Source organism: Lepidochelys olivacea (assembly GCF_965140295.1).
Source record: "Lepidochelys olivacea isolate rLepOli2 genome assembly, chromosome: 8".
NCBI classification, from domain to species: Eukaryota; Metazoa; Chordata; order Testudines; family Cheloniidae; genus Lepidochelys; species Lepidochelys olivacea.
The window spans coordinates 29846492-29861323 of NC_140418.1; the positions used below are offsets into that span (position 1 = coordinate 29846492).

At 42.2% G+C, this 14832-nt stretch overlaps 1 protein-coding gene across 1 annotated transcript in view; it reads right to left on the reverse strand.

The window, feature by feature from the left end:
• Window positions 1–14832, reverse strand: part of SLIT3 (slit guidance ligand 3) — an 810486-nt gene that overhangs the window by 93934 nt on the left and 701720 nt on the right. The window contains exon 26 of the mRNA XM_084636935.1: window positions 8659–8783. Coding sequence (XP_084493061.1) covers window positions 8659–8783 — 125 coding nt within the window. The remainder of the gene's footprint in view (window positions 1–8658; window positions 8784–14832) is intronic.

Consider the following 14832-nt stretch of genomic DNA (forward strand, 5'->3'; position numbering starts at 1 on the left):
TCACAAAAACCTCAAGGCTTCCAAGGATAGCATCACAGGATGGGAATCTAGTTCATGGAGACAGAATCTCCAAACAGCAGCAATATTTCGCTGCACTGATTTTTTTCACACTAATCAAACTTGGCAAGGTACTAGCATTCCACTATCTTTCCCCCCTACCCTGAGGCTGTTAATGGAAAGAGGCCCAAATAGGATAACATGTAAAGACCGAGATGTTTGAACTCTCCTTCATATATATGGAAGAATGCAGGCAAGATTTAAGAGTTCCTTCCAGTTTCTCCTCTTTCTGGAATTCAGACTGAAGGATTTTTCTTGCACTGACTGATGTACAGGGGATTTATGCACATGTGTTAATAGACCCAAAGAAATAAAAGAAAGGAGTTGTTTTCCCAAATGGTATAGTCTAAGAAATTAGAGCTGACATATAGTCTTGTACAGTTGACATGTATCATAAGACAAATTCTGCTCTCAGTTACACCCATGCAAACCCCACTCAAGTCAGTATAACTGAGGTTAGAGTTTGATGTTTTGCACAGACTGTTAACTATAGATGGGGCCAAACTTTAGCAAAGAAATGCTCTGTCCCAGTGCCCGAGAGACTTATCCAGGACTTTTTCATTTGCTTTGTCCTCATGAAGAATACCCTGTCTTGGAGAATTGAGCATGAAAGTTATCCCTCAGGATAGTCAGGTGTCAACACATTTAGTTCTGTGTAAATTAAGACATTGTCTTTTATCTCAATCTGGAAATGAATAGGGAGGAAGTAGAATTTATTGAGCAACATTGTGATGAACTCACATTAGCCTCTGTAACTTAAGAGGTGTGCTGTACCAGTTGTACCTGCTAAGTAATGCTCACCTTAAATCTCAGGGAGATTTGCAATAGCCTAATACTGACGTGATGAAGTCATGGGTCAGCCACACTCATTCCATTTTATCCAAACCACCAAAGCTCGAAGAGGCGAGGAAGGGGGAAGGGCAATTATTCCATTAAATATTTTCATTTGGCCTTATTCTCACATATTAAATACAGCACAGAATGTGTTTTAAACTCTTCTCCTTTTATTCTGCTACTCCCTTAATTTGGGAAGGGGCAAGAGTGATTATTGTTTAATGGAGATGATTTTCCTTTGCTTGTTCCTGGCTAAGCTCGCTATCAAGGGAAACTATTAAAAAGAACAAATAAAAGACCAACAAGTCATGCATGTCCAATGAGGTCATTATCAGAATGTAGAAGGCCAGAATATACTTATCATATTCCTCAGGTTTTGCTAGCACACCTACTCTGGTAATGTTTTACTTTTTCAATTGCCTCCCAATTCTCAATTTGATTATCCTATTTAATTATAATTTAGCCATGACCTGTGTGCTATCATAGCGATTGTGTAAAAACCGTACTCAATAGACTACGTGAATTAAAATCATGCCATTATCTCCATACATAGGAGTCCAAACAGTCCACACCATTCAGCATTCAAAGATGGAGAAAAGCCAGAAAGAAAGACTTCAAAATCTATTTTATAGTGATCCATCCTCAGACTGACAAACATCCTACAAGGGAAGGCACAGATATTTTTTAAATGATGGTATCTATGATGCGGAAGGGAGAAAGCAATCACTATGTTGGCCGAAAGCTTGAGAGCTAAGGGTTACCAGGTTTAGACACACACACTGATCATTGGAGCCTTGGGCACATGGGACCCCAGTAAAGAAAGAGTGCTGAGAGAATGCGGAATCGGTCAACGCTAAGCTCGGCTGATGCAGCAACTCATGGTGTTGGACACCATCAGGTGGTCGAGGGACATCTACATAGAACATATCACCGGATATCAGCAATACCAGGAGGGATAAGCTGAAGTGCCGATGAGAAGCACAGTCAGGAAAGTAACTGAAATACTTTCCTCATGGATTGTATTTTCTAAATGGACAACCAAGCTAATTCTGAATTACTGACGAACAATCTCCACTCATTGATATATTTTGCTTTCCACAACCAAATCTCTGTACAACTTTTCACGAGTGAGGTACCCGAGTATTCGGATTCTAATATCTAAACTCTGTTGTTAAATGTGCTCACCTAAATTTGGGTTATTGCTGATTTTGTACTCTATGTATCATATGACTTTAAAAACAAACTTTGTATTTGTGGATAATCTAAGCACTATACACAGAAGTACAGATACTCTTTTCTCAGCCCATGTATTATATAATTTTTTTAACATTAACTTTAATAAAATGTTTAAAAGACCCATATGTCATTGTTTCAGTGGAAGTTGTATGAAGTGAACTTCAATTAAACAGCTGCATTTTAGCTGACAATGACATCCTGAAGTTATTCCCAGTAAATCCTGCTAGTCCCCATAGGTGGCACTCTTATACTATCCATTGCTTAGACACCAACACTCTTCAAAGGCAAGAGTCCTGAAGGCAAGATTTCCTACAAGGCTTATCTGTAACGAACACATTCAGTACCCAATATGAGGAGAGAGCAGCAGCAGAGATAACTATCAGCACTTACCTTCCCCCATTTTAAAGCCAGCATATTTCTACCCTCATTAAATGGAATTGTCTGTCCCACAAGCCTGCCAGCTCAGATTTAGAGTGAACAATTCATGAGCTACCTTACTTTTAAGTCCAGCCTAAGACATGCAGTGTTATACACAAGAGACATTGCTAACCAATATTTACATGTGCATTCTAGTGGGGAAAAAAGACTTCAAAGGACACCAAATGTAGCATTTCTGGTGTAATTCTATCAAAGGGCCAGCTTTAAATGTGGTAATGCAAAGAAGATTACAAGCTTCCACTGCTTCCACTGCCATGCTATCTATAGCAACTAGAAGAAACTCTTGATACCATAAGCTTGAACTAAATTTTCGGGTGAGTGGCACACTGTGATTTCGAATGGCCACCATGAATACTGAAACCCCAGAGAAGTTAACACCCCATTTCAGGGAACCCAGAGACACCGTATACACTTCAGCTCAACTGAATGAGGTTATAAGGAAAATAAGGCTGGTTGGTGTTTTTTTCCTCCGGTGATACACTCCTCCACACAGGATTTTCTCCAAACTTACATCAAACAAGGAAAAACAAATGCTGTGAGGGAAGATTTAGGGCAATTTATCAAGATCTGGGGAATAGCTTCCAGATGGACAGAGCTGTTTGGTGTTGGCTGGTGAGAAGGAAGCAAGGTATTGTTATTGAATTAGCATGAATCTCTGGCGGAGAACAGCTTGATAGAAATAGAGTGCTCTCTTCATATGGTTTACATTTGGACCTGTCAAATTTTACTTTTACTCAAAAACCCACAGTGAAGATGCAGAGTTCTTTTTTACTTATCACATTTTCCCAAGTTCTCCCTGTACTAGTTATAAGTCACTATTTCTAAGCGGTCTGCTTTGCTTTAAATGCCACACCTGGGTATGTTCATTCTTTGCTATGCTTGCATGAGAGTTTGTTACTTGCAAGCTCAAAAGCAGACCAAGTTCACACAGTGAATGAAACCTGTCACCTGAGAATGTGAGTCAGAGAGGGACAGAGAGAAGAAAAGCTAAACTTTCTATAAGATATTTAAAATAAGTCACCTCAAGAGCTTAACAAAATGGTTCTAAGTAAAGTTGATCCACTCTGAGGTCTAGTAAACACTAGAGAAGGTTTGCTGGTATACATGGATAGTTATACTGGCAAACTCTCCAAATGTGGCTGCAGCTTTGACCAGCAAAAAACCCCTGCATCTACACAAGGGCTTTTGCCAACATAAGATATGTAAAAAAACTCACCCCCCACAATAACATTATATTACCAATGAAGGTTTGTAGTATACACCCGGCCTGCCTCACACATAACTACTTCACAACATGTCTCTTCTAGCATAAGGCATACAAAATATGAATGCATAAAATCTATATATACTCCAATGAACATGGATCAAAGTTATTTACTTTCATTTACATTATCTCAGCAGTCTCCTAGTCCTGCTTTCAATAATTCAGGGTTAGGTTGTTGTTTTTTTTTTACATACCAAATTCAAAATGATCACCCTGACTATTAGTATTTTATTGACACATGGAGACAAGATAGCCACAGATTTCCCTAAATTATATTAGTCAAACTTTGGTCATAAACTGCAGCTTCTGTCTGTTTTTGACACCCAAAGGAAGTCTCCAAAGTTATTTGCATATGTAAGGAGAAATGGTTCTCTCCAAGATAAACTGGGTGATAGTAAATAATATGTAAAAATAGTAAATATAAATTATATCTCTTTTTCGCAATAAGGTTTTCCTGGTTCAACATCTGATCTTGGCTTTTCTATCTTGAATCTACCAGAGCCAAGAAGCTAACATCAACCACCACCACTCTGAAGCTCACAATTTATTGTAGATCATTCCTCTCAGATTAGGTCTTCACTTACAGTGGTTTGCAGAGTACAGAGACCGCACGCCCAGCCAGCACGGCATGAGCAGTGGGTACAATAGACCAGGGAAGACTTAGCCTTCCTTGGTGCTGCTACTGACATGCCGCCGGTCACTTGGGCCGCAGTGGCCCCCCCTTGCCTGAGGCCCCCACCCCCTGCTGCTGCTGCCTGCCTGGTCTCCTCCACTCCACCTTCTCCCTCCGGAGGTCCCCGCTGCTTGCCAAGTCCCTCCTCCTTGGGGATGGGGGAGTGAGGAGGCACGTGGAGAGCCAGCGGCCGAAGGAGTGAGAAGGCTCGGCTGGGCACTGGGGCCAGCAGCTCAGGGGGGAGGGGCTTCAGAGGCGGGAGGGGCTGGCGCTGGGGCCGGCCTGGTGCTTGGGGAGCTGGCAGCAATGGGGGCCAGTGTCTCAGCTGGGGGAGGGCTTACAGTGCAGGACTACCCATACCTTACACACTGTCACAAGTCTAAATAAGATCTTACAGAGGCTCCAGTGAGATACCACTTGGAAAGATTGTTGTGAAGAGGCAGGAAAAGTCCAACTCAACTTGTTAAATAAAATTGTTTGTGACACTCAGCAAAAGCTGGTGACAAACAGACTGGTACAAACTGGATTGTTTATGTGAAAAGAACTATGATACAGGCTCTGCAAGGCTCCTGGTAGATCTATGGCTTGATATGACGACGAGCTGAAAGATTCTAGAAATGGGAGGAAACGTTTATAGCTGAAGTCCCCAAAATGTGTTTTGATTGGTTAATGTCAATAGGATGAGGCTGTGGTCCCTTCTTGGACATTGTGCACCTGGAAGTCATTCAGCAGGAGCAGAGAACAGTTGGACTAGAAAGAGAGAGAGTTTACCATCATGGCTCCCACCCACCTCACCTCCTGGGACCCCTCCCCCCCCCCGGATCCATTATGACACCACTGAGTCCTCAGCATCCTGAACCTGAAAGGCATCCTGAGCAGACTGGGTCAGAGACAGGAAAACGATGACACCACCACCAGCAGCAGCTTGCACTAGGGCCTAAACAGCTTCTAGAATGTGAGCCTTGGGTTTCTGCTGTCACCCGCTCCATCATGAGTTCCGTTCCTAGATCTCTCTTTTTGCCTTCCGTGTAATGAGACAGCCAGAACTGCATCTTTGTAACACTGCTCTGTGCCAGTACGGTAGCTAAAAGGGATGCCCTACATTGTCCAAAGTTGGAACAAGGTTGCCAGGCCTCACCGTGGCAGATAAGACTGTGTGCTGGGCCATGTTTCTCCAAGGTGGCAAGTAAGAGTCACCACCAGAGACAGGAGCAGTATTTTCAATCTTTGCTGTTCTTTTCTGGTCTCTTGTTTGTGAGTGTATTTGTTTTGTTTTATTTTCCAGGGAACAGGAGCAGACTTTAACAACAGCAGCAGCTCCAGACTCTCTCAATGAATACCATCTCTAATACCATCTAAAAGACTCTCAAACAAGGGGTTTCCCTTATCAAAACTCTCTAAAGTGAAAGGGAAAGGAAATACAGCAGATTGTTAAAAGGAAAGCTTTACTTAATAGTTCACGTTTCAAATGCTTTAATTGTTTTCTGTATCTTTAATAAAAAGGTTAAAAGATTTGTAACGGTGATTGTTACAGTGAGAGTCACCAGGGATAACACAAAATCCCAGATCACAACGAACTGTTCAATGTTGTAAGCGTGAACAATGATGTCATTAATATTTTATCCCTGGTGTGCCAGAGACACCACCGTTTCAACACAACAGGATAAAGCCCACGATCGATGCAACCCGCTTCTTAATCTAAAGGTGTTGCCCCATTCTTTATACTTGACAGCCCAGTCCCTGACATGTATGAACATATGATTATTTGCATTATTTAATTTTATATTGTAAACACCATAACTACTAGCACCTTACACGTTATGCTACCCTTGACAGTTCTATTAAGCTTCCAGTGATCTCAGTCGGAGCTGGGAACCTAGACGAAAGGCAGCACGTAGCTCTATCATTAACAGTGGAAGTTCTACACCAGAACGGAGGAAATGATATTGCTAAATAACTAGATTTTCCAGTACACTCTACTGGAATTGATAGTAAAGTGTTCTCTCTCTTTCTCTGATACTGCTACGTATTCTATTACAAAGGATAACAGTACTTCACATCAAAAGTATTTCACATTTTCAAATTACTGTACAAACATTAACACTCACAACTGAGTTGAATTAGTGTTATTGGACCCAATCACCAGCTCTGTACAAAATGAGTATCAATTAGTGGTTACCATATAGGAACATCTCCACTCACTTATACTGGTGGTGGTACCTAACACCCACTTTTCCCCAATGTACATGACTATACAAGGTCAAGACTGAAGAATTAGGCCCATTATCCCAATTTGAAAGAAGAAGACAGTTTACATGACTTAGCCAAGGCCACACAGGGTTAGTGACAGAGTCACGATCTAATTTAGACCTAACTTATAGCCTCAGGGTATGTCTACACTATGGAATAAGGTCGAAATTATAGAAGTCGTTTTTTTAGAAATCGGTTTTATATATTCCAGTGTGTCTGTCCCCACAGAAAATGCTCTAAGTGCATTAAGTGCATTAACTCGGCGGAGTGCTTCCACAGTACCGAGGCTAGAGTCGACTTCCAGAGCATTGCACTGTGGGTAGCTATCCCACAGTTCCCGCAGTCTCCACTGCCCATTGGAATTCTGGGTTGAGATCCCATTGCTTGATGGGGCTAAAACATTGTCGTGGGTGGTTCTGGGTACATATCGTCAGGCCCCCGTTCCCTCCCTCCGTGAAAGCAAGGGCAGACAATCATTTCGCACCTTTTTTCCTGAGTTACCTGTGCAGACGCCATACCACGGCAAGCATGGAGCCCGCTCAGCTCACTGTCACCGTATGTCTCCTGGGTGCTGGCAGACGTGGTACTGCATTGCTACACAGCAGCAGCAACCCATTGCCTTGTGGCAGCAGACGGTGCAATAGGACTGGTAGCCGTCATCGTCATGTCCGAGGTGCTCCTGGTCGCCTGTGTGAGGTCGATCAGGAGCACCTGGGCAGACATGGGCGCAGGGACTAAATTTGGAGTGACTTGATCAAGTCATTCTCTTTAGTCCTGAGTCAGTCCTATTGAACCATCTTATGGTGAGCAGGCAGGTGATACGGATTGCTAGCAGTCCTATTGCATCATCTTCTGCCGGGCAGGCAAGAGATGAGGATGGCTAGCAGTCCTATTGTACCATCTTCTGCCGAGCAGCCATGAGATGTGGATGGCATGCAGTCCTTCTGCACCATCTGCTGCCAGCCAAAGATGTAAAAGATAGATGGAGTGTATCCAAACAAGAAATAGACCAGATTTGTTTTGTACTCATTTGCAAACTCCCCCCGCCCCGCCCCCCGTCTAGGGGACTCATTCCTCTAGGTCACACTGCAGTCACTCACAGAGAAGGTGCAGCGAGGTAAATCTAGCCATGTATCAATCAGAGGCCAGACTAACCTCCTTGTTCCAATAAGGACAATAACTTAGGTACACAATTTCTTATTGGAACCCTCTGTGAAGTCCTGCCTGAAATACTCCTTGATGTAAAGCCACCCCCTTTATTGATTTTAGCTCCCTGTAAGCCAACCCTGTAAGCTGTGTCGTCAGTCGTCCCTCCCTGCGTCAGAGCAACGGCAAACAATCGTGCATCTGAGTTGAGAGTGCTGTCCAGAGCAGTCACAATGGAGCATTCTGGGATAGCTCCCGGAGGCCAATACCGTCGAATTGTGTCCACAGTACCCCAAATTCGACCCGGCAAGGCCGATTTAAGTGCTTGTCAGGGGTGGAGTAAGGAAATCGATTTTAAGAGCCCTTTAAGTCGAAATAAAGGGCTTCATCGTGTGGACAGGTGCAAGTTTACATTGATTTAAAGCTGCTTAATTTGACCTAAAGTCCTAGTGTAGACCCGGGCTCAGTCTTATTCACCCAGGCCTGGCTGCTTTTTGTTTTGGTGCTGATGTTAAAAATGAAATCAACTTGCCCTTTTACATTCTCTCCAGTATATAAAACGTTTAAAGAATAAATATACACACTACATGGACTAAAAATCTGTAGCTGTGTGCATGAAAGGCACACAACCTACTTGAGCAAGGGATGCTTGAACTTCCTTGCCTGTACAATTGACTCCCCTATTGATACAACATTGAGGAAGCCAGCAGAAAGCTGAGAGTCCTGTGTGTCTTTTAAGGTAGTTCAAGTATGGTCATACCTTGAAACCAAATGGACATGTGCATCGATAGAACTCCACTGGATCATTGTTGCATGTCCCATTGTTCTTACATGGACTGGAAAGGCAAGGGTTACACTTGGACACAATGCTGATATCTACCGGTCCTGCAAAAATGAAAGTGTAGAATACAAGTGGAAAATGTGGATTGCAAAATTCATTCTTAGTTAAGGCACAAGATACTTACCAGTACTGACACTGTGTGTTTTCTGCCCCCTGCAGTAACAATAATATGTGCACTTCATGTGATAATGTTTAATCACAAAGGATTAATTCAAATTTTAAATCCTTCAAGTGCTGGACAAATCTTAATGATATCTGGATATATGTCTAAAGAGAGAAACACCCAGCTTGCAAAAACAGACTGCAAATGTCATAAAATTTGTTTACGATCAAGATTTTTGGAAATTTCCACTTCCATCAATGCTGGAAATTCTGCAAGAGCAGCCCCTGACTGCTAATATTTTGACATTTCTAGTTTTGTGGATGAGACCAAAAGAGAAAGTGCAGATTCAGCAGCAAAAATTAAAAATGGGTACAAGAAAGTTGCACAAAGATTTGTGAAGCTCAAGAAAGGTTCAATTAGAGGTTTAGGAGACGGTTCAATGTTTCACCACCCATAGTTTTAACATGGTTTATTTTCGACTGAATTCCCTCCTGTTCTTACTGTAGAAAAAGCAATAGCCAAAACACAGATATATCTGGGAAATGCTGCAACTGTTATTGCCCTGTATAATATCACCAAACCATTTTTAAGCCATTTAATAAACTAAATAATTGGAAACAACCATTCCAAATGGGTAGGAGAGGGTGTGAACAAAAGTATCCTTGCCACTCACACCTTACATACTATTATAATAATATTTGTACAAAATACGCCTTGTGAGGCATAATTTGAAAATTAGTAACTCACTGGTCAATATCATCATGGTGAAATGTATTTAGCAACGTTACATGTAAAGTTATGAAGTCCCCCTGTACAATGTTCATAGCACATGTTTAAAACCACAGCCCTACCCAGGCAGACGTATCCTGAACGAAGATTTACCTCAATTTACATATAAGTAGTGAACAGGGTCCTTGAGACAGGAGGGAGAGGAAATGGCAGTAGAAAAAGCAAATTTGAATTTCAGCAAACAAAGATGAGGAGAAAGGACATGAAGCCTCCTTCACCATGAGACTCTATGTCACCTTCTTTACTGTGTGAATAAACTTTGCTTTGAGGTGTAACTCTCAGAAGAATCCACTTCAAAGATTATCCAATTGGACTATCAAAGAAAGGGGGCAGAAAACTGCAAGCTCTCTCTCTCTTTCACCCAGGAAGACAAAGGAACCAGCCCTTTGACTTTGGGGGTAGATCCTGATCTTAGAATTTGGTCAGCCATATTGCTGGGAACCTGTGGTACGAATTTTACCTTGAACTAACTCAAACTTGTTGTGTTCTAGCTACTAGAAAGTGTTTTATATTTATTTTTCATTATCATTTCTGACTTTAATACCCGATACTTGAATTCACTTAAAAACCCTATCCTCTTTGTTAATAAACTTGTTTTATTCTTTACTCTAAACCACTCCAGTGCTGTGTTTAAACAGAACTCTTTGATAACTCCAGGTAAAGTAGCAGACTGTTGAACATTAGATATTAAAGACCCATTATCCCTGTAAAGGGTTAAAGTGCCCAGGAGAGGGCTGTACAGTGCGGAGCACACGTTTCAGAGACTATTCAGCATTGAGAGTATGTTGGGGCCACCCTGCAGTTAGTAACCAAGGCTGGTGGGAAGTCAGAGTGTGACTGGAGTGTTGCTGACAGGCTGCTGGGCCAGAGCTACTGGGCCAGGGCTGCAGCTATACACAGGCACTCAGGCTGTGATCTGCATGCCCGCAGGCTCTTTGTGAGCGTCCCTTGTTGGGAGCGCTACACTAAAGCATTGTGAGGCATCGAGAGTTGCAAGGCAGGTGATGACACAACCCTCACTGGTTTGGATTGCACCCCAAAATGTGACAGAGTGTTTGTGGGTCAGCAGGAACCTGATCACAGCCCAGAATAGTGGAATTTGGAGACTCAAGCTGAAAGCCGAGAGCCAGATGAAAATCATTTTACACCACAATGAATACCGGCCTCCAGCTACCACTGTAGTCCAGTGATTCCCCTGTCCTTTGCACAATCATCTGCCTATATTGTCTGGCTTGCTTGCTCCTTGTAGATCCTAACTGCAGTAACTAGCTCCTGTTTGCGGAGGGAGGGGACTGCCTATGTGGGGAACGGGAGTACTGATGCTCAGGCAGAAGAGCAAGTGATTGGGTAGTGGAGGGTTTATTGCAAGGAGAAGGGATTCAGGCAAGTGTGAGGAAATGGGGGTGGCAATAAAGCTTCATGTGAACATATTGCAAATATATGGATTTAAGAATCAAAATGGTCTTGTCAATCTTTCTTAAATGTACTGCTTTGTACACAAGAAACATGACACTCGGACATGAGAGAAAGACAATAAGTTGTTTTCATTCCATTACTTTTGCGCATGCAAAATCCCTGTTTTAACTCCCTAAGGCACCGAGAAAGGCTTGTGAAAAATGTAAACAAAAATAGAAACACACGAATACTTGAAACAAACACAGACGCTAGACACCACACACTCAGGCATCTACACCAAAGAGAACTTATGGCTTCCTGTGTAAACACAAAAATTACCCAAATTTAAAAACAAGTATTTGTTTACTGGACCTGAACAGGTCATCTGCAGGGCAAAGCAATCAAATTGTCAAGGAAGCTCCATCGGAGTAGTTACTGTCTGCTGTGTCCACCTCTAGCATGCAATTGAGTACTAAATCAATCAATATTATAGATCTGTTAAGATGTTAATAAAGATAGGCAAATTTGGAAATGTGAAAATAAAACTGACTTTGTAGTCACTAACTTACAAATATTAATGACTCAAATGGTTTTAAAATGTAAAAATGGTCAAAAGACGCTAATTTATTTCAAGCAGTGAAGGTCTTAAAGAACTTTATTTCCTTTAAAAGAAAATATTTCTTTTAAGTGCAAGGACTCCTCAAAAGTACCGGCGATCAGTAATAAATTTTAAATAACTTAGGACAGACCAAGCACATAAGATATGGGTGAGGAGGGTTGAAAAATATTTCACTAAAAGTTGGTAAAATCTGTTGTTCATCGGCTGAAATCATCTAGTCCACGGTGAATTTTCATCTCTGAGTTACGTCTGAGTGAAAAACATGCTTCATGTTTGAAATACTAACAGACCCTTTCACTGATGGCTCCTTTTGGGCAGTGCAAAATTGGCAGCCAGGTGAAAAAGCAATGCCCAGGAAATAGGAATTCTTTGCTATGATTGACTGTATTAGCATTCCATCATAAAATAGTGACAAACACCTTCCTTTTGGCAGATCTGTATATGACAAATGTGTCACAACTAAAGAGAAGAAATAAGTGATGAGCAAGACAGAAGAAAACTGACTTTGTGGGCTTACATTTTAGGAAACTGTCCAGTAATTCAGTAATTCGCTATCCAGTAATATAAAAATCTATTATAGGGTTTGCTTCTGACCTAGCAAACCTTAGCTGAGATATTGACTGACCAAATCATTATTAATATTTATTATTTACATAGCACCAACAGGGAGCAAAGGGCTTAACAGATATGTACATTGACAAGGACTCTGCCACAAAGAGCCCTCAATCTAAGAGGCAAATGCTGATGCCCTTACTCACTTGGTTACTATGCAAGTAGTGTCACTGAAGTTAATGAATTACTAGTAAAGTTAGGTGCTATTTAGTCTGAATAAGAGTATTGAACCTGGCCCTACACAAAACACTACCCAGGAAAAGGGCCCACAAAGAAAGGAAGAAGGAAGAAGACTTTTCTCCGCCTTTTCTGCATTTGTGTGTTTTATATCTAATCCATTCCTGTCCTGCTTTTTTTTCACTTTTTTCCTATTTGCTGTAAAGTCTAGATACAACAGCTTGCCTGATTTCAGCAGAAGAGGTTAGCTTGAATGGCTGTAGTTATGTCCGTGGGTTTTTTCACCTTTATGTGCTACTCCTCTGTTGCTTCTCCCAAAAGTGAGATTAGCTATTTGGGAAAAACGAGGTGGCCCAGGAGGCAGCATGGGTTATACTATACACTATATATATATATATATATAGTGACAGGTTCGGGCTGGATGGCTACAGGAGGGTGATAGAAGGCAGATATATTAGCCCCAGGTTAAGTAGGTCCCTTTTCCCTGGGTAAGGTAACAGGGAAGGTTCCAGTACAATCAGGAACTTTCTGGAAACAATTAAGGCAGAGAGGCTGATTAGAACACCTGCAGCCAATCAAGAAGCTGCTAGAATCAATTAAGGAAGGCTAATCAGGGCACCTGGGTTTAAAAAGGAGCTCACTTCAGTTTGTGGCGCATGCGAGAAGCTGGGAGCAAGAGGTGCAAGAAGCTGAGAGTGACAAGGCTTACTACTGGGAGACTGAGAAGTACGAGCATTATCAGACACCAGGAAGGAGGTCCTGTGGTGAGAATAAAGAAGGTGTTGGGAGGATGCCATGCGGAAGTAGCCCAGGGAGTTGTAGCTATCACGCAGCTGTTACAGGAGGCACTGTAGACAGCTGCAATCCACAGGGCCCTGGGCTGGAACCTGGAGTAGAGGGTGGGCCCGCATTCCTCCCATCCCCCCAACTCCCTACTTGATACTGGAGGAGTTGAACTGGACCGTGGGTTCCTCCAGAGGGGAAGGTCTCTGGCCTGTTCCCCGATCCACTAGGTGGATCAGCAGAGACTGCGGGAATTGTTCTTCTTCCTCTCCCCATGCTGGCCAGTGATGAGGCTAACTGAGTAAATGGCAGATTTGAGCCACAGAAGTGGCCAAAGTGAGGGCTGCCGTGAACCTCTGAGGCGAGAAAATCCGCCAATAAGCACAGGACCCACCAAGGCAGAGGAGGAGCTTTGTCACTATATATATATATATATATATATATATATATATATATAGCTATACACACACACACACACGCACACAGTACATCCCTATGGCATTGATCAAAGCCAATCAATGAAGGAGCTAATCAGAGCTCCGGCACTTAAGTAGCCTATTTCTTTGCCCTTGGGGGTTTGATTTATAAACCATGTAGCAAAAATGTTCGCAGTCTAGTGCAGTCCTTTCCAATAGTGCTGCAGACAAGGAGGACAATGTAATAAAGTCTGAACTACTTGGGCCTCAAGTCCGGTCCTGTTTGCACTGTTCTGAGACAAGACGTGAACATTTGGCTTTTAGTCCAAACATTGGGTTAAACCACAATTTTGACAAAAGACACATTAATTTAGAAAGTCCTGCGTGTCATTGTTCAGCCTTGTCGTGCTGTGACCGACAGGAATGAGGGGAAGGTAGTGGGCTAGAATGAAGAGATTGTTTTTATTAGGATTTAATTGCAATTGATTGTGGAGCTCCACTGACTTTACTGGGGCTCTGCACAGGTGAAGGACAGAATTCACACACAGGCAATTGCAGGATCGGGGTGTGAGTGTGCGTATGGGGGTGACAGATTGCTCTGATAAGTTAATAAGTCTTGTACATTTGTTTTGAGTGAGGGGGAGGAACACAGTGGGAGGAATCCGGAAACTCTCTCCATTCTAAGCCAGCACACTAGCGGCTCTATTTGTCCACAGACTGCTGCTTGGTTCATGTGGTGGGTGACCTCAGGAGAATGCTTCAAGGAGAATCAGGCAAAGCAATTTCCAAATATGAGTGTTTCAAGAATAAAAAGTTAGCTACTTTTTTTGCTGCATCATATTTCAAAAATAGCTTCATCTACAAATGCCACATTTGTTTTCTTCATTTTTCCTTGTGAAAGTTAGCACATTGTTGGGTGTTTATTTAGGATTATTTGTAACTCTCAGCAGTGAAATTATAAACTCAGCAAAGAGCAGAGAGGTCTGATTATGATTTGCTGTCTTAAAGCTATCATCACTTTTAAAATAACTGAATTTGAATGTTCTAGTTATTAAAAATGAAGATGGAAGGTCAAAAAAGTCAGCTCTGGTTTGGGAAACAACCTTAACTTTAGCCCATTGTCAACACTCGTCCTCTATTCAGCAATCAGTTTAATCCCAGCTGCTATACAATCATCCCGCTAAGCCAGTGACATTATT